This window comes from Triturus cristatus, chromosome 12 (assembly GCF_964204655.1).
Source record: "Triturus cristatus chromosome 12, aTriCri1.1, whole genome shotgun sequence".
NCBI classification, from domain to species: Eukaryota; Metazoa; Chordata; class Amphibia; order Caudata; family Salamandridae; genus Triturus; species Triturus cristatus.
The window spans coordinates 207,298,151-207,321,244 of NC_140595.1; the positions used below are offsets into that span (position 1 = coordinate 207,298,151).

The window sequence follows — 23,094 nt, forward strand, 5'->3', positions numbered from 1 at the left end:
TTCAATAAAAATTTTTACAACGGGTACCAGGTGTAGTTCGATTGCGTATGGCTTCATAGAATTGGATGGGCTGTATCCCTGAGTGTTTGCCTGGAATGTTCTCACATGCATTATTTGAATATTGCGGACACATGTCTGTGCCCGTTTGTGTTGTTTTTTGAAAATCAAATAAAAATATTTATTAAAAAAACAATATACAGGATTTTAATCATCAAAAAAATATATATATATCTCACGAAAAGAAAGCCTCCTTCTGGAAATCTTAGCCTGTAGAGGGGTGGCGCGATAGCCAGCGGAGAAAGACCGGTAAATCAATATGGCAGGATATCGGAGTTCCTTCGCGCTCTCAGATCACGCACAAAACAACCAACGCTCCAAGTTGAAGAAAAAGGAGATTTATTACATCATAAATCCTCCGTAACGCTTTTCAACCCCGAAAGGTCTTGATCTTGGTCTTTATATATTTGTATTTTAACAAGCTTTACTGAAAATAAAACAACTGTCTTTTCTCTAGTGGTAGAAATCAAAAACCGAACAGAGTGCTACATAAATGCACGGCTTTTAATAATCAGTGATTTAGATGTAAATTTATTCTACAGGATTAAATGTGAAGTACAAGCAGATTCCCCAGACTTCTTTCGCTCAGTAACTAAACAGTTGTATATTAAAAAAAAACAAGAATAAAACTGGTGGGGATGACAAACAGCTAATTTTTGCACTATCTAGGGTTCTACTCTCTGAAGAGTGGAATGGATATTGATTGCACACTTTTCAATCCATCAGCTCTCATACTACTATTGAGTATACTTTCATTCATGTAGCCGATTGTCACAAATGCAGACTTCAAAACTGTTCCAATGAAGGAAAGCAATCAATCACTAGAACGCATTTGTTTAAATTGCAAATATAAGTGGCTCAATAAATCAAATACACTTACTTACAAATGCAAGAGGATAGTACAATTATTAGAGCAAAGAAAATAGTCTGTAATTCAGCGACAAACTAAATCAATTATAGAGTCGGGGTTTTATACTGGAATTCAAGCACAATATAATCAAACTCAAAACTAAGATAACTGCATGTCTGTGTATCATTAATTCATCAAAAGTCGACATTATGGCAACAATAATGGGAGAATTTCCTTCGAACAGTATTTATTTTGTTATCTAATACTACTCACCAAGAAAATAATAAATGCACTAACTAATGGGAAATACTAATTTAAACAAGAAAAGGGGAATAAAGAAAAGAAAAACTAAGCGAGGTTTAGAATTTCCATTCTGCTGCTCACAGGGATTAAGAGATCAGACAGTTAAAAACAGTTTCAAAACCATTTATGCTTGTAAAGACAAACAAGAGTTATCTTTTACAGAACTATATGCAGCAATTAAAACAAATGACAAACATTTCTGAACGATTGAAGAGTTAGAAAACATTGCTACAAAAAACTATGAATATTATACGTCCTACAACAGGTGGGAAATATTTATAAATCAATTATAAGGAACCTGCTGACCTATCACTTCTTCTACAAGACAGTCAAAAGAAATCAACAATTGTACACAATTTCCCAGGACACAGTTACAAGCTTTCAAACTGTGAAGATCACTGCAATCTCCTAGACCCAATGGGATCCCTATGGCCCTATTAAAAACGAATCTGGAAAATTGCAGCACATTTTTGACTCTTTTTATAATAATGCTCTTTTCAATTGACAAACTCCCTCCTCCTGGAAGGGATCCATTCTGCAACACATCTACAAACGTTGCTTGAAAACATATGCAAAGAATTATTGATTAATCGCCATGTTAAACTATTTCGTAAAGATCTTTCCACCAGAGCCTAAGTAAACTATCATATATGGTACTGGATAACAACAGGAGTACATTTCATCAAACAAGATTTAGGTTCCATTACTTCACTGCTGACGATTTTTTGGCTTCATTTCTACTAAAAAGCAATACAAAAAATACAAGAGGCTATTTGTTTGATACATAGATTACACCACTGCTTTTGAAACAGTGGACAGACATAAAGAAAGAGGCAAATTACAGTCTTCGGCACTTAATGAGACCGTATTACATCTGTTAGTGGAGTTGCATAAAGATGCACGTGCCCAAGTAAAACTTTTTCACTGGACCGCAATAACATCCCATGGCTTTAAAGAAGGCTGTGTACTGGCCTCTCTACAGTTTTCATTATACACTGTGGATTTAGCAGAGTCCTTGAATGGTGCAGATGCCAACTTCACAATACTAGGACATCCTTTGATCAGTTACCTAGTGAAAGCAGAGGACCATATAGTTCTGTCTGAAACTCAAACAGGCCTCTAGCATCAATTAAGCCATGGTTATAACAAACTGATTAGTTTGATCGTTAATCTGAATAAAATAAAAAGCATGTTCTTTAGCAGCATTACTTCAAAATTCAGAACAAAAATTGGTTTTAACAAGATCGAACATGTATTACACTACCCATTTCTTGGAACTGGATAAAGCAAAACGCTTAAATGAAATTCTCAAATTTCTGATCTAAATAGGAATACCCAAGTTTCAGGTGCCATAAAACGTTTTTAAAGAATTATGTAGCAAGCACAATTATTTCAACCATTAACACTGGTAAAACTAAAATAGTCTCCTTGTTACTTTACAGGTCTGTGGTACACAACTTTAGATTTATGGCTAAGCACAAGAAAATAATCATCAAAAATATCCGTCAAACGCTTAATCTTTGAATATCTATACCCCATTGTCATTTAAGATTTGAATTGGGATTATCCTTTGTGACTACATTTGATAATATTAATTTTATTAACTATTTCTTTGACTGTATGAATGCATAAACACTTTAAAAAATGTATTAATGAAGAGGTAATCGAAGTGGCCAATACAAACATCTACAGGCCGAAGAGTTACATTATTGGGTACAAATAATGAAATACTATTTTGGGATTTGCTTTCAAGAATGAACAAACCGAATGGAACGTCTTAATAAAGACAACGTTAAAGGCTGCTTATTTTTTGAAGATTTATCACAACTATACAAACTTTCAAAATATACACAAGTATATACACAGTGCAAAGATAACCATATTTGGAATTCAGTATTGAGCCAAAAAGGCATACCTGAGCTAAAACTACTATATATTCTCTTTCCTTTGATGGAATATAGAATCATGCAGAAACCAATAAAAAAAACATGCAGATTATGTCACTGCTCAGAAATGATTGAGCATATAAACTGTGTCCTACTTTATTGGATCTGCAAAATAAATATCTATGCCCATTATTCAATTATAACACCATTAAAACAAATACTGATGCGACGATGTTCTACCTTATGGTGCTTCATAGTACACCCAATTGATTTAATTTTTTTATCCTTTAATTTAGCTCAATGAAAAAAAAAAGATAGCACCATGACAATATGTTAATAGGACTATCAGAGTGTATTAAAGTAATAATCTGTTTCACTTTTAATGATATTTTATTTCAGAAAGTTTGAAATGCCTTGTTAACTATGTTTTCACTTCCTGGTCTCTACTGTAATCGATTTTAACAGAAATGTACGCAATAAAATAATCTTAGCAGTAGCAGAGACTCTGTCCCTCAAAAACATGTCTCAGTAGAAATCCAAGAGTAAAGCTGTGCTTTTCAAAACAATTGCCCATAAATAGACCACATTTTATCATAGCTTAATGAATTAATAAACCAGTTGTAAATATCAGACGACAGCAGGTGGTTAACACAGGTAACATATTTGTGTGCAATCTACTGATTTCAGGTTTGAAATATCATAAAAATGCTTAAACAGTCAATACCCTAGCACTATCACTGAGAGTAACTAGCAAGTCAGACATCTGCAACCTAGTATAATAAGTTGGAGGATTAAGGAATTTTCTGGAGATAAACCAGCAGGTACTGCAAAGCTAGGAAAACAACTCATTGTGTTATGTGGCTTCTACAATTACCGGTCTGCAAATTACATGGCTTGTTTGGATCCCCGAAATATCTTCTTTTGGGGTTAGTAAAGAGAGTCTATTTAGTTGAGTAGTAATTAACACCGCTTTTTAAGTACTACAATTACTTTACATTATATTGTACGAACCAGAAAGAAAAAGTATTTCATAATGCTCTTGATCAACAAGCTGATATGATTTATTTTCTTTGGGGGATTGCTAACCATGGAGGAAGATGTGGCAAAGTGTAACTGTCTCCTTTGACTTCTATTAGTTGCTCCTGGTGAGAACTACTGATTATCCTTAAATGAGACAGTTAGACAGGGCATGCAGGTTGGGGAAAAAGCTTTCCATATCCCTATTACCCTGCAAACTGCTGGCACCACAAAGCATAGCATTGTCTTATTGTGAGTAGGTGTCACTTACCACTACGTGTCTCAAGTCTACAAAACATACTGGGCCACAAATAGGATCATTCTTTGAAAACCCAGTTCAGGGATGAGGATTGCTGCAAAAACCAAAATCTGTCCGATACCCACCCTATCCCAGCACCAGTTATACATTCCTTTCTATTGACTGGAAAAGTGGCCAACTACAAGTCCTGGTGGTTTTTTTTTTTTTTCGCAGCCTAACTTGGACCATACGACTCTCTCCATTTATAACCCGTTTTGCAGTCCTAGACAATGACAAATTGTTAACTTGCACTCTGCTGGGTCCTCAGGACTGCCACTTATCACAGTGAAATCCTTCACAGGAAAGGAAAAGATACAACAAAGTACATTAGAACTAAGGTTGCTCTTAGGAAAGTGGCGTGTGCTGAGTGAGGAAGACGTTTAGTGGAGTGGATTGTATTAAAGCGGTTTATTGGCACTACGGCTATCCCAGTGCTATAGAAAACTCACCAATTGCTTTGAGGGTAAAATGAATATTGCTCACTCATGCCAGAAGACACCTGTCATTCATCTAAGACTGTCATCACAATTGTGCCCTGCACAAGCTGGTCCACAGAAACAACATTCCCAGGTTACCATTAAATGAACCACAACACCTACAAATCTAAACAACCCATTTGTTCGGTTTATACCATACTGGAAAACTACGAAATGGTCAATTTAAGATGGCAACACTTGCTGGTAATGCAGAATGAAAAACAAAATCCCTAACTGAGCTGCTTCAAAGGGAATATTGCACACACCAAAGCATGACGGGAGAATGTGCCAATCAGCCTTACAGGGCTGCATTCCAAAATCTACTGAAAGCATACCAAACAGAATTGTGACATTACTAAACAGTTTCGCCCACACCCATGTTCACACAGACACAGCAAGTTAAGAAGATTGTAGAGTACAACAGATGTCTAATCCAATGCCCATCAACGCCTCCACTTCTCAGAAGCGTCCTGTTAACAACAGCAGCCATACAATCTCAAGTGTGAAGAATGTTATCACTATACCTCTCGCCTCATATTGTATTTGTATTTATTTTACCGCTCTCCTCATAGCACCAGCGGTGAAGGTCAACTGCTCTTCCTCTATCCTACAAGGGCGCCCAGCTATAGTGAGGCTAGGGTGATTATGAGGCTAGTGTTAGTCCCTCTCCATAGCACTGGTGTATGTGACAATGGCTTTGTCACCAGGCGCTTTAACTGGAATTAATTTCAGGTGAAGGTGGTCTGCAACGAATTACAGTTGTTCTGGTGCCCTATTTAGAAGGGCGGGGGTGCTCTGTGTTGTTCCCCTCAACCGTGACCAAGTGTGGGGGTACTGTATTTAAGCAGCCCCACCTTAAGGCAAGGGTGCATGGGGAATATGTGTCCCTTGCATTAACTAGGGGTAGAGGAAGATGGTATATTAGTTTTCTCGCTGCCTGGACCAGGGTGAGGATGTTGATTTTGACCCACCCTATTCTGCCTTAAAATATTACTGGAGGATGGCACTGGGTGTATTGTGTGTCAACATCTACAAAGTATTCTATTGATTTGACAAAGTGAGGAGATACTTTATTTCCTATTTTTCCAGCACCCTCCCCCCCATCCAGGTTAGCTGGGTCCATTTGTCTGCTTTTACCGCAACCTTACCCAAAAGGCATTGTCAAAGCCAATAGAATTAACCTGTGCAAACAATACTGGCTTTTTCTTTCTTTTTTTTTTTTTTTTAACATGACGCACAACAGAACGAGCTGCTGTGCAGCATGGCTTAAAGTAAAAATGATTTTAAAAACGTTATGACGCAGCCATCGCTGACAGCTTCATAGCGCTTTCCCCCCCCTCTTTTAGCTCGCGCTGCTGTGAGCCATGCAAAAAACAGTGGGGGGTACTTGGGAGGGCAGCACATTGGAGAGCAGGAGGATGGCGGGGGTGGGTGAAAAACAACAGGTGGCAGGGGTGATGGGGAAACACGGCGGGATAAAGGAGAAATACTTTTGGACATGCACTCATTAAGAGTGGAAGTCCAAATGTAACAAAAGAGCACCTGCAGGAGTCTGCTGCCAAATGCAAGACACTGGCCATAAGAAGCTGTACTTGGTCCATGCTCCACGGCACCCAGAAAAGCCCAGGAGCAAGCTGAGGCGAGGAGGAGGTGTTGACCAATGGAAAGTAAAGAAACATGAGTCACGTGGGAGTAAACTATTGGCAAATAGAGGGAAATTGTTGGGGGCTTCTGAGCCCCTTCTAAAATTATTTTTTTAAGAAACAATAGCTTTTGCTGACAGTGCATGCCCACTGTAGGCAAAACCTAAAAAAAGAGTTGGTATGTTTCCGTCCGCCCAACCATGTCCAAAAAGCGGGTGTATTGCTGTTTATTTCTATGTTTTTAAATAACTCCTGATGTTCACGGACATAAGATATATAACAAATAAGTCAGGCAATGAAACTTTTCCTCTAACTGAATATGTACGTTTTCAATAAAGTAACAGCAATTTCAGGATTGGAAAGAAGGGTTCCACGAGTACCGCATTGGCCGTTTGGGTGTCCAACAGTATATTACTACCTTTCCTAAATGTACAAGGGGGGGGGGGGGTGTCATTCTTTCAGTTTATTGCATCTACACGTTCTCAAAAGTGCAGGGGTAGGGCATTTGGTCAGCACCTCCAACTTGCCAACCCCAAGAGTGACCAGATGCAAAAGGGATATGAATATATTTCACACATTTAAAGGGCAGCTATAAGGTGCACCATTTCCATCTTCTCATTTATTAAGTCACAGAGTCAGATTTGAGTTATTCTGCTCCTCTGTGTATTTCTAAAAGATGCAGGTCCTGGAAAACCGGGCCAGCTTGGAGCTGAGCGGCATCCAGTTTGCAAATGTGAGCAAAGTGCTGGGCAGCTGTGAACTACACTGTGCCTCTGTGACCTGGGCAATAGGTGGGAAACAGAGAAGCAGGACAGCACACAGCTGTCCAAGAGCCTTGTTAGCAATTGCGAAAATGGCACTGTTCTTCTCGTCAGGTGGCCCTCTTTCTAGGCCCACGACATTAACAGGCAGCAGCTGACCCAGTGCCTTGCTCCAACTCCGCACATCTCCCATAGACTAGTGTGATGATTTGCTTTAGGTCTGACTTGACAGCATAGCTGTGAAAATACCTTATGTGATCATCAGAAAAACAGCTTTAACCCCTTGCATGCCCGCCCCTTTCCCCGCCCAGTGCCGCGCTTTGCATTAGCGGGCGGAGTTCATGACGAGCTGGACTCGTCATGGGCACAGCGCCACCGCAGCCCATGACGAGTCCAGCTCGTCATGGGCACTGAAGGGGTTAAGAAGCACTACTTAAAGTGGGGCTTTGTCTCCACCTACAAGTTGACTTCCAAAGGCACAGTATTTGATTAGGTAGAAGTCGTGCTAATCTGCTTACAAAGTAGTTCCATTGCCTCTTCTGTGCCATCGGCTTGGGTTTCACATTAGGTTCTGGCACCCTGAGCCACTGGTTAATAAAGTAGTGGCTACCTATTTTTTCATTTTATGGAGGTGACAAAGTATGTTGGAGGTGGTACAGTTAGTTAAAATAAAAGGCACTGTTGAGGCATTTCTTGAAATTAGAAAAGGAAAGAGCAAGTTTCATCTAGGTTAGTGCGTGTCTGTCATCTCACAAATCAAGTAAAAACTGAAGGGAGAAGCAGCTCACAAATACTATGGAAAGCTCTCGTGCATTTTCTGAAAACAAAGCAGAACCAATGGGCTCTAGATGGTGCCTTCACTGCACCTACCTCCTCTAAACCCCAGCTCCGGCAGAAAACATTGTGTGCATCCACTGCCCAGGAAGCGAGGTACTGCAAACAGCCTTCTTCTGTAGTAGTGAGAAGGGGTCTAAATGCGTATTGTATGCCACGATGGAGTCAAACAGATGTGTTTTCCTCATTCGTTTCACCTGTGCTTGGACCCCGGTTAGTATGTCCCAGTGTTAACGTGGCTTATTTAGCAAGTCTGACTCCATGCTAATGCACCTATACCACCATTATCACCAGTACCATCAGTGGTATCGGTAATACCGCTATAAGTACCACCACTAGTACCAGTATTAGCCTTAACAGTACTGGAACCACAGCCATCAGTACTAGTACAATCACCAGTACCATGGCCACAGGTACCACCACCGATAGCACCAGAGGTACCATCATGACTACCAATACTTTACCATCATTACCAGCAACATTATTACCACCACCACCTGTACTAGTACCATCACCACTTTTACCATCACCAGTACAAGCAGGAAAAGTACCAACACCACTAGTATCATTGCCATTGCCACCAACAGTAAAACTAGTACCACCACCACAACTGGCATCTGACAGTCAATCCACTGTAAGCAAAAGAAGACTACAATTCCCAAAATGAAAAAGCGGACATCAACCCAAGCAGGGGAAGAGATTAAAATCACTCCTAGTATGAAAACCCCTACCCTACATCACACAGAATTCCAGAGCCCATGAAGAAGGGGGTACTTTGGAGGGAAGGTGTAGAGTCGGTCACAATCACCTATTGCTCTGCCATGCTAATATCAGATGGTGCAGCAATTATCAGGCATAGCTATCATTGATGCAGCAGGTGCAATGGCGCCAGGGTCAAGTGACCAGAGGCACACTGAATCCCTATCTTGGCTGTCTTTCACTCCCCAACTGAATTACTTGATGGCCCATTTTCCTTGTTTGAATTACAGGCATTTGCACTATTGCAAAACTACTGGCAGTAGTACAAACTACCCCAAGCCAGCTCCCTGTGTAGTACTGTTTAATAATATCTGAGTGTTTTACTTCCATGAGCTAAAACATGCGCAAGTCTTACAGGTATGTGATTTTTCACCGATTATATTATCGTTTTATAACAGACATAGCACTCCCAACCCAGAATGTCCCAACATTTTAGCTTTGTCAGAATTTGGCTTGCATTGTAGGTCATGTGTCTGACCTCTTAACTGGTGTTCTTGACAGCAAATCCATACAGGAGCCTCTCTCAAGAGTGATATATGGTTTTTTTTTAAGTGACCTTTCATCCTGGATGTTTTGGTTTATTGAATTCAAATCTCGCACAACAATTTAGAGGTGAGAGGAACCAGATTCTCCATCGGCTGGAATGGGTTCATGGTCAGAAGACCTCCCCTTCAGGATCACAATACGATTGTTGGCTATTTCGGATTAAGCCAGCTATTTTGACTTGCAGAAAGCGGACACTACATATTTTGAAAATACACAACTGCTGTTCCATTGTTTGAAGGTATTTTATTGGTGCTGTATAATGTGCTAAATCACACGGCATGGTCATTTTTAGGACGAGCCTAGGCAGCACATGTGCTGTATCTTCGAGACATGCTGTATTCTCTCTGGAGGCTTACAGCCGGCCATAAGCTTGCCATTTGCTGCCTCCATTGTCACTCTATTCATTCTCCCTAATTAGTTATGGCATGCATTTTTCATACCTCCTTTAGTGTTAATCCCTCCCCAAGAGCAGCCACAAAGTACAGTATCCCTCCACTAGTTACCATTATAGCATGTGTTTGTCAAACTACTTTTTTCTTTTGCATCGGCTCGGGTTCTATTTGGCCCTCTGAACGCGCTCAGCCGATGGCTGTAAATCACGTCCTTATCTTGGTTCTTCTCTTGTACTCCAATCACCCTCCTCCTGATGTAGCTTGGTCCTGGTTGCTTTCCCTTTTGACCGTCGCAGACCAATAAAAAAAATTGCATTTTGGGGATTGCCGTAGTGCTATTTTATCAAACGTGCATTACGGAGAAGAACAACACGATTGGCATCCATCCAAAGCTGTAAATTAGCAAATTTTATATAAGCATGCTTTCAACTTGAGACACTACTAATCAGCACATGCTCAAAGGAAGCATATTGTATGCCACGCTCGTGGAAAAAACTAATCTGCAGTTTGTCGTGTTGTGGTTAGTGAAATCAAGTGTGCATGACTCTCTGGTGCCAATAGCTCAATAGAAAAGCAAAGCCAAATAGATGGCAAACACGCCTAGCACCCCATATCGCCCGTGACATCTTTATAGGCAACCAATTGCTTTGTAAAGCATGCACGGTGCAAGACAATAGCTTTTCTGTATCAGACGACCTAATAATCTATTTAGAGTTGTGTAGAATGCTAGGTCGCCCTTTCTGGCGACTTTAACTCTGACCTATGCGCATGCTCCATGTGCTCTCTGTAGCATTGTGCAGCTGGCAGTGTTTCATGTTTTAAACATGTGCAGAAAAAAGATATGTTTGATAGCGGGCATGGTTCATCAGGAAGAATGTGCTGGTTTGTCCTAAGAAGTTATATTAATCCATAGCCTGCTGCTGTTTCAGTCTTGAACTTTCGAGTGTACTGTTGCAGACCGCCAAAGGAGAAAAGCTATATTCAAGATCCCAGAAGGAGTATGTTTTGTCAGTACCAATATGGGGTGAGTCTTATAAGGGATGCTCCGGGGAGCAAAGCTGTTGCTAAAGCTAACTGACCAGTTTTGTAAGTGGGGAAGCCGTTTTTGAGATTCACTGCTTTCTAAGTTTTTTTACAGGATTTTTCCCATTTTATACATGCATTTATTAACTGGAAGAGGGCTGGTGTAAAACCACAGGCAATCTAGGATAAAGGCTATCATTTACATAAGATGATCAAACCAAGACCAGCATTTCACATTCCCATATGTTGTCTCTAACTTGCCTGTGAGTGGGGCATGGAGCATTGCTTAAAAGCAACACATTTTGATAAGAAGCGGCATGATTTGCAGCATATTTTCCTACGATTTAACTTGCTACACTTTGTGTTTACAGAGTATTTTGCTCTTTGAATGTTAGTACAAGAAAATAACAAAACAGCATCTTCCATATAAAGCAAAAAGATGAACACCAGGTTTTTAAATGGTAGTCTTCTGAAACTACTGTTCCAAAGTGTACTGGGGCCAACAGTGTTACACCCTGTAAATCGTCCTTTTAAGCGTTTAATCTCATCTGCTTCCTTCCCCTCCAAATCCTGCCTGTGGTACAATGCAAACCAACCAGATATTAGAATCAGCGCTGCTGCATTTTAGATGTATGGATATGTACTCAACACTCTCTTGGACGTCAATTACCTTCGATGAGGATGCTACCATTTTGCCTGTCCTGATGAAGACCTTGCTTTTAACTAAATAGGGTTGAAATGTCGACGTACTTATGAAAAAGTTAATGGGATATTTCATGTACTATACAGGATTTTGAACTGCATTTTTAACCAACGGTCTCCGGTTATCATGCTAATCTGCTTATGTCACAAGGCACCACAGCACTGCACCGCCACACGGATCACCTGAATTTTCTTGCATTGTATATTTGAAGAAAATAAAACACGCTACTTTATTGTACAGGATAATAATAAATATGTACCCTGGAGTATAATGGGAAAAATATTCCACCCTATGGTCGCTATCGATTATAGTGGCTTTCTTAATTTAAATAAAAGGGAAGCATTGTTCATTACCCAGGGGCCCACGAATATCAGTTTGCCCCTTGTTTTGTTACTACACCAATGATGAGGCCCAGATTTACTACGTGTTTTCACTGGATATGAGGCAAAGAATAACGACTCTTGATGGCACAAATGACAATACCAATTAATGTACGAGGAACATAATGGGAAACAGTGCAAACACGCACAGCCTGTCACACAAAGCCATATCTACCAATGACATCTGCCCTGGCTTTGTGTGAAATCTCTACATACAAGGAAACTGGGTGCAAGCAATGGGCAAGTACAATAGTGTGTCATATTCCTATGCATAAGGTGTGTAATTGCTCACGTTTTAATTCGTACTGGAGGATTTACCTAGAGAACTTATTTCATGCAAAGCACCGCCGAGTCACCTTTGAACCATAAGGTAATGCATAGAGTTGGGTAAAATGCCTTTTATAGTGCGAGCACAGCAGGTGACTGACACTCTCAGTGAACAAGTCTTGGTAAATCTAGTGCTGCACATTTTTTGTAGCAAAATTGTAAACACAGTGCTGCTCGCTGATTTTCACACAGTTATTCGGAAATCTGGGCCCTGGACACACAAACTACATGCAACATCCCAATTATCTCCTTGTCAATTCCTCTACTCTCTCACTCCTAGATTTACTATTTTCAAGGACACTAGCTAATGGCACACTCATGCTACTTTTTCCATTAAATGATCATTTCTGTAAGTTAACAAGACCACCACTAACACTCTTTTCATTTATATGAGACTTACTGTTTTAAACTCCCTATAAAGAGAACCGTATAAATACATAAACTATTACTTTATGGTTTGTGTTGGCATTTTTAATTGTTACGCCAGTAATTTCTTTAATAGATTGTTTCATTCCCTTGCTATTTTTTCTAACCCTTCTTTCTTTGTAATGCTTTGTTTAGTTTTTCTATTCTCTGATCAGTTTTCTCTCGGCTGTCTGGTTAATTTCTAATGGTGTTGTATCTTTTTTCCCTTTTTTGGTGCCCTTTCTCCTGCCAGCGTTTATTCACCATGCTCTATAGTTTATTGTGTGTGTTCTTTATTTCTGTGAGGTGCTCTTACATTCAGTTTTCACTAGTGTTCTAATTATTTTGTTTCCCCAAGCTCATTGGTGCTTTTTTGTCACCACAAGTTCTTCTACCTATAGTGGCGTCTTACTTTCCCCAAATGCGAGTGTACCTCTTTTCATCCAGTAGGCTGGTTCTGCTGGTGTTATCCAAGCTCTTAGAGATTTTTGCTGAGCCATGTCCTTAACTCGCTGCAGTTAAAGTGTGTCAGTCTTTTCTGCCATCAACTAAACTCCTAACCTCCCTACGACATGAAGTTGTAATTGGGAACTTGTTTGGGCAGAGAGAGGATCAGAACAAGTTCCTCCGTTGAGTTACACTTTACAAAAAAAGTATCTTGTAAGAGGGACGTTAATGTAGTGTCATTAGTTGGAATAAAGCTGCCACAAATTTGAAGAACTGTAGCAGTACTCGCCTTTTCGTTATCCTTATTTTTATACATGATTATGTTCAGTGCAGCCAGACAGACTGTGAACAATGCATTATTTATAGTGTGCTCTTGGGCCAAAATTCACAAAGGTTTAGAGTTGAGTTAGCTTGACTATTTTTAACGCTAAACCGACGCAAAATCTTTTTGGCAATAATAAACCAACGCAAATTGATATTTGCGTTGGTTTGTATGGTAAAGTATAGCAAAGTAGCGCGAAACGCTGCTTTGCATTACTTTGCGTCAAGGGGGCGTTACATGGGTGGTACTTGGGCATTCCCATGCAACCACCCATGCTTTTTGATGCTAAAAATCCTACCTACTACATCAGACCGGGTTTAGCACCAAAAATTAACAGCTGAAAAGCAGGCGATAAAAGGAGAAATGTTTTCTAATCATATCAAATAGTGCTTTATTCGATCACTAGTATCATAAAAGCATTACACCACAACATAGAAAAACATTAAGACGCAATAATAATTTACATCAGAATTACAATTAAAGTTAAAACATGATTAAACTAGATTAGTTTTCATTTCGCCTTGCTTTTCCGACTTTGCATGTATGCCGCACTGTACATCACACATGCAAAGTACAAAAAGGTTTTAAACTTCTCTAGCCATAGTATTTTGTACAGCGAGGGTGCCTTTTCCTGTACAAAGCCTATGGTAGACTCGGGCACTCATCCTAGCACTATGGCGCTAAGGTGTGTGCCTGGCGTACAGCAGCTAAAAGCTGCACCGGCGCTAGGCAGAGGGGAGGAGAGAGCCATATCTCTGTGGATGTGGCACTCTCTTGCTCCCTTCCTGGCTGCTGCGCTGCGGTCCGCGATTTGTTTGAGAATCTGGGCCTAGTGCGGCCAGGCATAGTCCACACACACTGGAATAGCGCACCCTGACACACACACACTAGATAATGTGATGCATGGCTACACACTTAAGGTCCAAAAGGCGAGACCTATTGGCTAAGCCAATGCTTGTGTTTAAATGTGCCTTCTATGTAAGGTACATGGGTAGCAAACGTTTCTTGTGAATACACTCCAAAAACAACATTATAAGCATACATTCCAAGCACTTGGCCCGTAGCTGTTTAAAGTTCCCTGTTGTTTTCCCTCTAAAAGGATGATTTGTGCCATCATAGGTCCCAGATGGTCAGATTCATCCCAGAATTTCTGGATAACCACTATACAGATTCATCGGTTTGATGCTTTTTGGCTCTTTGTTTTGTTTGTATCACTTTTCATCACTTGAATATGGGCATGACAGGATTACAGGCCCTAACTGCCTTCCAGTTGTATGTTCGTGATGACAGGGTTAAATAATTTTTCAGTGTTTGCATGTACTAAGGCTAGTTTTCAAGGAGACATTGCTGTTTAAGTGTCAAAGTCGCCAGTACGGAAATCGTTATGAAAATGTCTATAGTTTCTTGGCTTACACCATCCCTTGTTTGGGTTCTGTGCGGACCACATAGATTTTCACAGTATATATGCGGCACACATTTTACCTGACCACGTCCATGTGTTGCAATATTTGATTTTTAAGGCCACTCTCTGTGGGGATCTGTGCAGTTGGTCTCTCTTCATCTCAAATAACATGTAGCAGGAGAGTGTGTATTTTATTGGCATGTATTGATGTAGCATGACCTCCCCAAGGGATTTTGATACATTATATTGTTTTGTACAGCGCTCACACTACCCCAATATTGATCCTAAGTGCTCTAACAGAGGTAAAGAAGTACAGTAGCCTTTTAAACAAACAAGCAGAGGTAAAGGTAGTTTGTGGTGTAAACATTTGTCTGAAAAGTAAAGGCTTCAGCGTGTTTCTTATTTCCTAAAAAGTGGGCTTTAAAGGCCGGGAAAGAAAGGAGTTAAAAAGTATGGTTCGCACCAGACTGTCTCCAGTAGCAAAGGACAGTTACTTAAGTCGGACCGTGGGTGATATTGCCTAGAAATACTATAGATGACTTTTCTTTTGGATGGAAAAAGGAGGACTAATGTGTAATGCAACCTAATATACAATGCAACTTCCATTTTTCTTTTTTGACTTTGAAAATATTAGCAAACGTTGGCAAAGCAAATAGATCTAGCTGTGAGTTCTCCCGTCAGGCTTCAGACTTGGCCAGAAAACATCTGCACAGCAATGGCTCTCCAGTGCCACCAGGTAATAACATGTAGCTCCAGCAGTGACTCCACCTCCATATGTGACAGGAATATAATATATGCCAGCCAGAATACTGGAATCAGTGCCTAGACTTTTTCCATGCCCCATCAAAGCACACAGAGAAGAACAGTTGCACAATAGCACAATACATCTTTCCATACCTTGGAATTCGATTAGTCATGGCTCTAACTCCTATGGGGAAATGGGGTGGGCAGTGAAGATCTGCAGTAAGATTATATAGCCACCAGAAGAATTCTGAAGGAAAATAATTTCTTCTGATGGATACATATTGCCGCAGACTCCTACCCTTGTAAATGAGTCCCAAATGAATACCCCTCAGGGAGGTGCGACGTAGTACACCCAGCCCTGTAGGATTACCAGGGCCTGCCATAGGGGTGACCTATGAGAGTATATGTGTTGTAATGGTGTGGGATATAGGGTACCTACATCCCTGTAAGGGGTGCTAGCACCACCTTACCCAGACTACAGTAGTGGTCTGGTGGTGCCAGTTTGTATGGCTGTCCCAGGGTGGCACAATACGTGCTGCAGCCCTGGTAGGCCTACTGAGGGACCCATGCCCTGGGTACCATCTACAAGGGACTGGTAGGGCATGCCCAGCATCCAATTAGGTTTGTACCTAGAGTACTCACATCAGTTTTAGGGAGAAAGCAGATAGGCTGGGGTCCTGGATAGCAGGATCCCAGCCAGACTAGTCAAAAACCACTCAAATACCAGGCAAAAAGTTGGGGGCAACCATTAGTCAGATTCCACTCTCCTACACCCAGATATCTAGAAAACTGTATGTTCAGTTGGGGGACCTAATACTGTGACCATGACAATTATATAATATACAGCAAGTGGAGATGTTTGGGAGTGTATTACACTGGAAAATAACTGACCATGCCTCTGTAACAGCCTCCCAGCGTTTATGAGGCAGCAAAATTTGCTGGAAACGGTTTTTCATTTCGGATTTAAGAGTAGCCTTTAGTGGCCACTTTTATTAATGCATATACCCAAACACTGACGTTTACAACACCATTGTTATATGGGGTGTTTTTGACATTTCTATTAAAAAAAAACTATTTCCAGATTCACTTACCAAATCCGTGACCAATTATTATCCTCTTTTTCCAAACAACTAGTTTGGGAATTTTACCAAGATACTTCTTGACTTTAATGTGGTTTTGATGCTGCTGAAATACTTACATGGCATTTGTCTGACAAAAAAGTCGGATGTTTTGTGTCACAGATACCAGGGGTAGGCCCAGGTTGTCGCAATGATATTGGATTACAACAAGGAACTAGATTACTACTTTAAAAGCCTCCAAACTACTAATCCGGCCTGTTGCCATAAAAAACGTCCCTTCATGAGGTATTTGTAACTGGTCTTCTAAAACATGCATCATTGCACCACTACTGAAGAAACAGTCATTCAATTTAAAAGAATTGGTTAATTAACGTCCAATAACTAACCTCCTCTATTCTAATTAAATGTACAAACGGTGAGATGACCCAAACAAGGATACTTGGAGTTTAACCCAAACAAGGATACTTGGAGTTTAACCAAACGGTGAGATAACCCAAACAAGGATACGTGGAGTTTAACAAGCGGCTGCATGATCCCCAAACAGGATGAAGACTACCGGCTACTCTTTGATCTATCAGAAGCCTAACATATGGTGGATCACAGAGCCGGCTCTAGGGCGGTGCGACCGGTGCCACCGCACCGAGTGCTGACTCTTCGAGGGGGCGCTGTTTATGGTTTTAAAAGCACATGCTGCTTCATTGCTGGCCTCCAGCAATTTTCATACAGATAATTCTGGTTATTAATGTTCTTCCTGGAGAGGAAAGGAGTTTTGTCTAGTGGAAGTTTTAACTCATTTTATGGTAGCACAGAGTGTTAATATGCCTGCTGCAAAGAATGTGTACCATGCAGATCAGAAAGTGCTTATAGTTTGAAGAGGTCAGTGCTTTTGTCAGAGAGATCCTTTTTTTTACTAGCTGGGTAGGTGTTAAAATCCTAACATGGAACAGTGAGCTAATAACTGTCATCAAAGAGCTGCATGCAAACTGCAAGGTATAGATTAGAGCGCTATGATTTTTTTCCTCAGTCTTTCATTATACTAACATTTCAAAAAGGATTTATTTCAGTAAAAAAATCCTTATGATTAAATGTAACCCCCCAACCATGGGGTTATATTTTAAATTCTAAGTCTGTGCTTCTCCAGACCAGGCACTCTTAAACTATACGGTCTACCAGTACGGATTACGTGTGACGCACCGTTTAGTGTTCTGACTTATGTAACATTTCCTATACACTGATTTACACACATATGATTGATTGTCTCTATGTAATGCGTGTGTGATGTAAAGTTCTCTGACACCCTACACTAGTATAGGAGGCGCTATATAACTAAATACACCTGAAAGAGTGGTTATGGAGACTTGAGGGGGCACTGTTAAAGGGTGGTAGTGAGGGAGTTTGTGAGGGGCGCCAACAAACATTGTCACACAGGGCGCCACCAGCGCTAAAGCCGGCCCTGGTGGATCACGTCAAACTCTTTAGGATATTCTAAAAGTAGGGAGGGATATCTGGCAATTCAGTGAAATCGTTCTTTTTTCCTTAGCAACTAAATCCAACAAGTGTGCAATAGGTCAACAGTAACATACGTACAAGTTGAGTGAGGATTGACACAAGGATATGCCTTATCGCCTCTAATGTTGAATATCTTTATAGACTCTCTTCCCTAAATCCTATAACAGCATGGGGTGCACTGTCAAGTATATGCTGATAATATCCTAATCCACTACCAAGTACTAAAGAGCCTGGAAGACTGGACAAAGAACTCCAAGTGTATAGTCCCAAGTATTCAATGGATGCATGAAAGCTTCCTGAAGTTTAATAGAACGAAGAGTGAGATACTCCTGCTGTAAGATTTAAGATCACAAAAACATTACTTTAACTACTTGCCTAACCTGGGTACACAGTCAACAATGATTCAAACGCAAGGCTGATGTTGTGCATGATGGCATCAACTAGCAACTGCCCTTTTTTCAGAAGACCCTTGTGTATTGTGTGGAATTAACAAGAGCTCTTGTGACGGCTCTTCTAAATTAACATTAACGCTGACTAACAATGAATCAACAGAATGTAAAAATTTTAGAACTAGGCAGGTAAACTGTAGCTGGACATCAGAAAATGCAACCACCCAATGCAAGCCTTAAAGCGCTTCACTTTTTGCCGAGAAACAAGTTCTGTACACTTTACGGAAAGCCTACCTGAGCAAAGATGCTCTGTAGAAGCAAAAACTGCCACAACAGTATGAGAAAAACTTTCAAGCAGTCACTGGACTTTTAAGCAATTTTAACCTCTTTGAATCAAAGGACAAAAGCTCTAAGGACCCAAACCCATCTAAACCAGTAAGGGCTCATATGTAACAGCAAGGTGAGGCACAACACCTTATAAAGCAAAGAAAAAAATAAGCACACTGCTTGCCATCTAGTAGTTGATCAACATTAAGAGCTAGGTTGGCAGACGTATCGGTATCCAAACCCTAAATGTATGTAAACAAGCACATCATTATGGATGCTAGAGAAGACAAATTTAAACCAGAATACATGGGCTGCAAATGGAGTAGCCAGCCTCAACAAACCAAGATAGTGGCTTATTTATACATGCACTTCGATAAACAATATTTAAAGCAAGCCCACTACTCCCTCTAAACCTTTGCTTCTACCAAGACACTGGCTATGATTAAACAAAGTTCTCTTGATTTCTTCCAGGTGCCATTTATTGTCAAGACATTGTCTACCCTCAGGTTCAAGAAATGAAACCTCAAATGAAGATTTGTCAACCTTCTTACAACTTCGTCATAAACAGACACTTTGTGTGCGTGAAAACAATGTGAAGAGATGCAACTTCAGCAATAAAAGTTTTCTTACACCCGTGTCATTTTAGTATCGGGTCATCCTCTTCAGATATTGCAAAGATAGCTAGTATCATGGAGGTTCTTAGGCTTTCCTCCTCGGCACATATGTTTCATAAAAAAAATTAAAAAGGAGAGGTTGGCTGAAAAATACATCTCCCTTCCACACAACTCATACAAAAAAACAAAAAATAAATGCAGGTGACACTGTAAAACCAGGAAGGTTTAGTCTTTTCTGGTTACTGCTGTAATAAATATCCCCAAACAGGAAAGGTTGCATGGTTGCTTCTCTCGTCACAAAGTCTTCACGAATGAAAATGTCAAATTCAAACCTTATTACTCATCAGAAAGAGTCAACAGTAAATGGGACCAGTTACATGCCAACTTCATTACTCATCACATAGTTCGTAATTAAAAGGTATCCATGCAATCTAGGTCACGTAAAAGTAGGCTAATTGGCATAAACACAACCTTCATTGTCGTCATCATCATCTTGAGATAATACTATCTAAGGAAACAGTTTAGATTCAGCTAACGACTGTAAAGCATAAAGTACAAGCTGTAACTTTCAGTCATCCGACTGGCATCCGCAGTGTCTGTACGAGAAACGTCGATGACATGCCTCGGTCACTGAAATCATAGCAGTCACTGAGCTCTCAGGTTAATGCGGGAGTATGCCATCCACTCCAGGTACTTTTCTAGAATGGGATTTTTACTTTTATTGATCATATAAAATCAGGAAAAGTCCCAGAATGCATCAAAGTAAAGAAAAAACGCATAGTGGACATAGGCAACTTGAGAGCTCTGCAGTCAAATACCAAAAATGGGAAAATCAAACTGTGGCGTATCAGTGATGCCGTGGGCTCTAGAGCAAACATGGGATATAGACCTCTGCCCCGGCACCAGTGCACCTGCTTCACCTCAGAGCTATACCCCAGACATCAGATAGAAAATGGGCCAGGTTAGAAGGCCGAATGTGGCCAGACACAGCGTTAGCACTGGAAGATGGAGTGAGGCGACTCTTGTTTAGATGCAAAGGATTAGCGATTACACAATGTTTCTTGGAAACAAAGAGACGCCGAGAGCCAGATTATGGAAGAGGGGGTAGCGCTGCCAAGCTCGTGCTCCTGGCACGGCGGGGACAAGCTGCCGCACCATTCCAGAAGTCAGGAGCCGGCTGCCACCTGTTAACAACACAACACCGATATAGCCTCCAGCTCATCCGGGCTCGCGCGCCAGCTCTCCGACCTCTGACCCTAGCTACACAAAAAGGCAGCGGAGCTCAACGGGCTGCGTGGTGCTGCGCGCATGTATTCATCCGTGACAAGTTCAGGTTCAATACTAAAACGAAACTCACCCATCTCTTCCTTTGCTCACGATCTTCACCTCAAAATAGTAGACACCACACGCTGCTGGGATCGGATGCGTTGCCCTGACAGAGGCGGCGTCTTTGTGATTTTTTCCATGACCTGGAAGTGAATGAGGAAAGGGGTTAGTCATACACTGGAAGGCGCGCGGTTCTCATCTCGTGCCCGTTAAGCATGCAGTCGGGCACAGTGTCGGTATCACATCCCCAGAGGAACCCAAGTCCTGACAGAAGGCATCGTGTGTTCTGGGAATTAATAGCACTGGGGGTCGTTCAAATATGCCCCCGTGATTCTGTCTGGGAGGGGAGGTGAAGATCTCGGACACAAATGGCCGATCCGGTGTATACGAAATGGAATAAGGCCCAAGGGCAAGGCATTACACAATCAGCATACCTGTTACGCAAATTAGTCACGAAGTACAAAATATACGGGAATCCAACTGTTATCATACTGCTTTTAAAAGGCCTGATAATAATCAGAAGCTTTTCGCATACTCTGGAAACAGACTCCAGTGTTCAAACATACCATGATCAGTCAAGTAGCGCTTTTGCACAAAAAATAGTTTTGAATAGATGGCGTGCCTTAGTTGCCACTAAACGAACAACATGGTCACACACTGTAAACAAGTGATCCTCCATGAAATCCAACGTGGGGGAAACGGATACTGTGCTCCTTGGGCAGACGATGCTGCAATCCAAGGTCAGCCAGGCAACATGTGAAATCCGTCTCATCAACAGCACTCGGCATTAGAAAGAGAATTCGGAGAAAAACAAGGACTACAGGAGGAGAAATATGCAAACATAATGGAGACGGGGAGAACAGTTAAAAACAGAATCTACAGCTTGCACAAAGAATACAGAGGCGCCACTTGGTTAATGTATTCAATTTCTTTGACATGCGAACCTTGGGTGGTGGCCGAACAATGAGTATATATATTTGCACAATGTATTTTGTGCAGGAGCCCCTGAAATGTCAAGGCTGTTCCGGTTAAGTATCTAAATGCCAGAACCCCCGTGATTTTGGCAACGTTATAGCACAAAGTGCTTTTTTTTTGTGTGAAAACCCCTTGTTTACCGTAGTCATACCTGTAAACCGCCAAGAAACACCACAAAACGGAGACGCCACTTCACATCATTCGCAGCACCCACCACCGCTGTATCACTGTCCACTTCACACCACTCTTCCATTTCTCTCTCGGCAATTCAGTCTAGGCGCTAAAAGAAGTAGGGAATGCCACAAGTGGATGCCATGAAAGAATCTAGGCAAATTAGTGACACTGTGGTGGTTAGAGGGCGCGTGCAGCTTCATGCAAATTGCTTCTTATAGAGGACTGCATTTACTGTTAGCATAGGAACTTACAGATGAACATATATAATGTTAAAGTTTTTGCCTGTAGTATGGCCAAGTAGAGTGCCTGGCGGTCCTGTGACATGCTACATGGTTCCAGGGTTAGCCCGGCAGGCCCAAGTGTGATTCAGCTTTTAGTCACATTTCATAGGCATTCTGTCCAGATCCTATTCTCAGGTAGCGTTACCTTATTCATTAAGCTGTGACTGAATGATTTTGTATTTAAGGATTCTGCATCTTCTATGATGGCAGACATACCTGGTGGCTGCATAAATGTGTGTCTGCTTATCTGGCTTTCTGGTGGGAAGTCTGTTTTTTACTGTGACATCAGATTTATGGCATAACTGGGGCATGTTGGATGCATATTAAGATATCGTCCAATGTGTTCTGCAGGATGTCCGTGTGTGGTGTGTATCTATTGTGGTAAATGCTGTTAGCACAGTGATAGTCATGCGCCACAATATGCAAATAAATACAGGTTATGCAGGATATATTCTGGCATTATCAGTTATTTTGACACGTTTACACACAAATCACACCTCACCCAACAGCTCTATGTAGGGGAAACTGCAGTCTACACCCTGCTTATCATGCAGTGAGAAACAAGCCTACATTCCCACACGTTTGTAATAAAAAAAAAAAGTCCGGCTCAGTTATACACGCTCATCCAGGTTACACTCTAATTACATGCCCTGCAGTTTTGGGCCATCTTTACGGACACATTACATGGCCTTTGAAAGCACAATTCTTTCCTATAAGAACCTATCCTGGAGCAGAGTAAAGTATATTTCATGTTTATGTACATCTTTCTCTCTAGGAATCAAATAAGGATTCAAGAGCTCAAGCCTTAAACAATGAAACTTGACTGGAATCTTTCTAAAAATCAA

The 23,094-nt window shown here is 41.0% G+C and overlaps 1 protein-coding gene across 1 annotated transcript in view; it reads right to left on the reverse strand.

Moving 5' to 3' along the window:
• Positions 1-23,094, reverse strand: part of RANBP10 (RAN binding protein 10) — a 413,778-nt gene that overhangs the window by 308,009 nt on the left and 82,675 nt on the right. Inside the window, exon 2 of the mRNA XM_085639148.1 lies at positions 20,851-20,962. Within this exon, the coding sequence (XP_085495274.1) occupies positions 20,851-20,962 (112 nt within the window). The remainder of the gene's footprint in view (positions 1-20,850; positions 20,963-23,094) is intronic.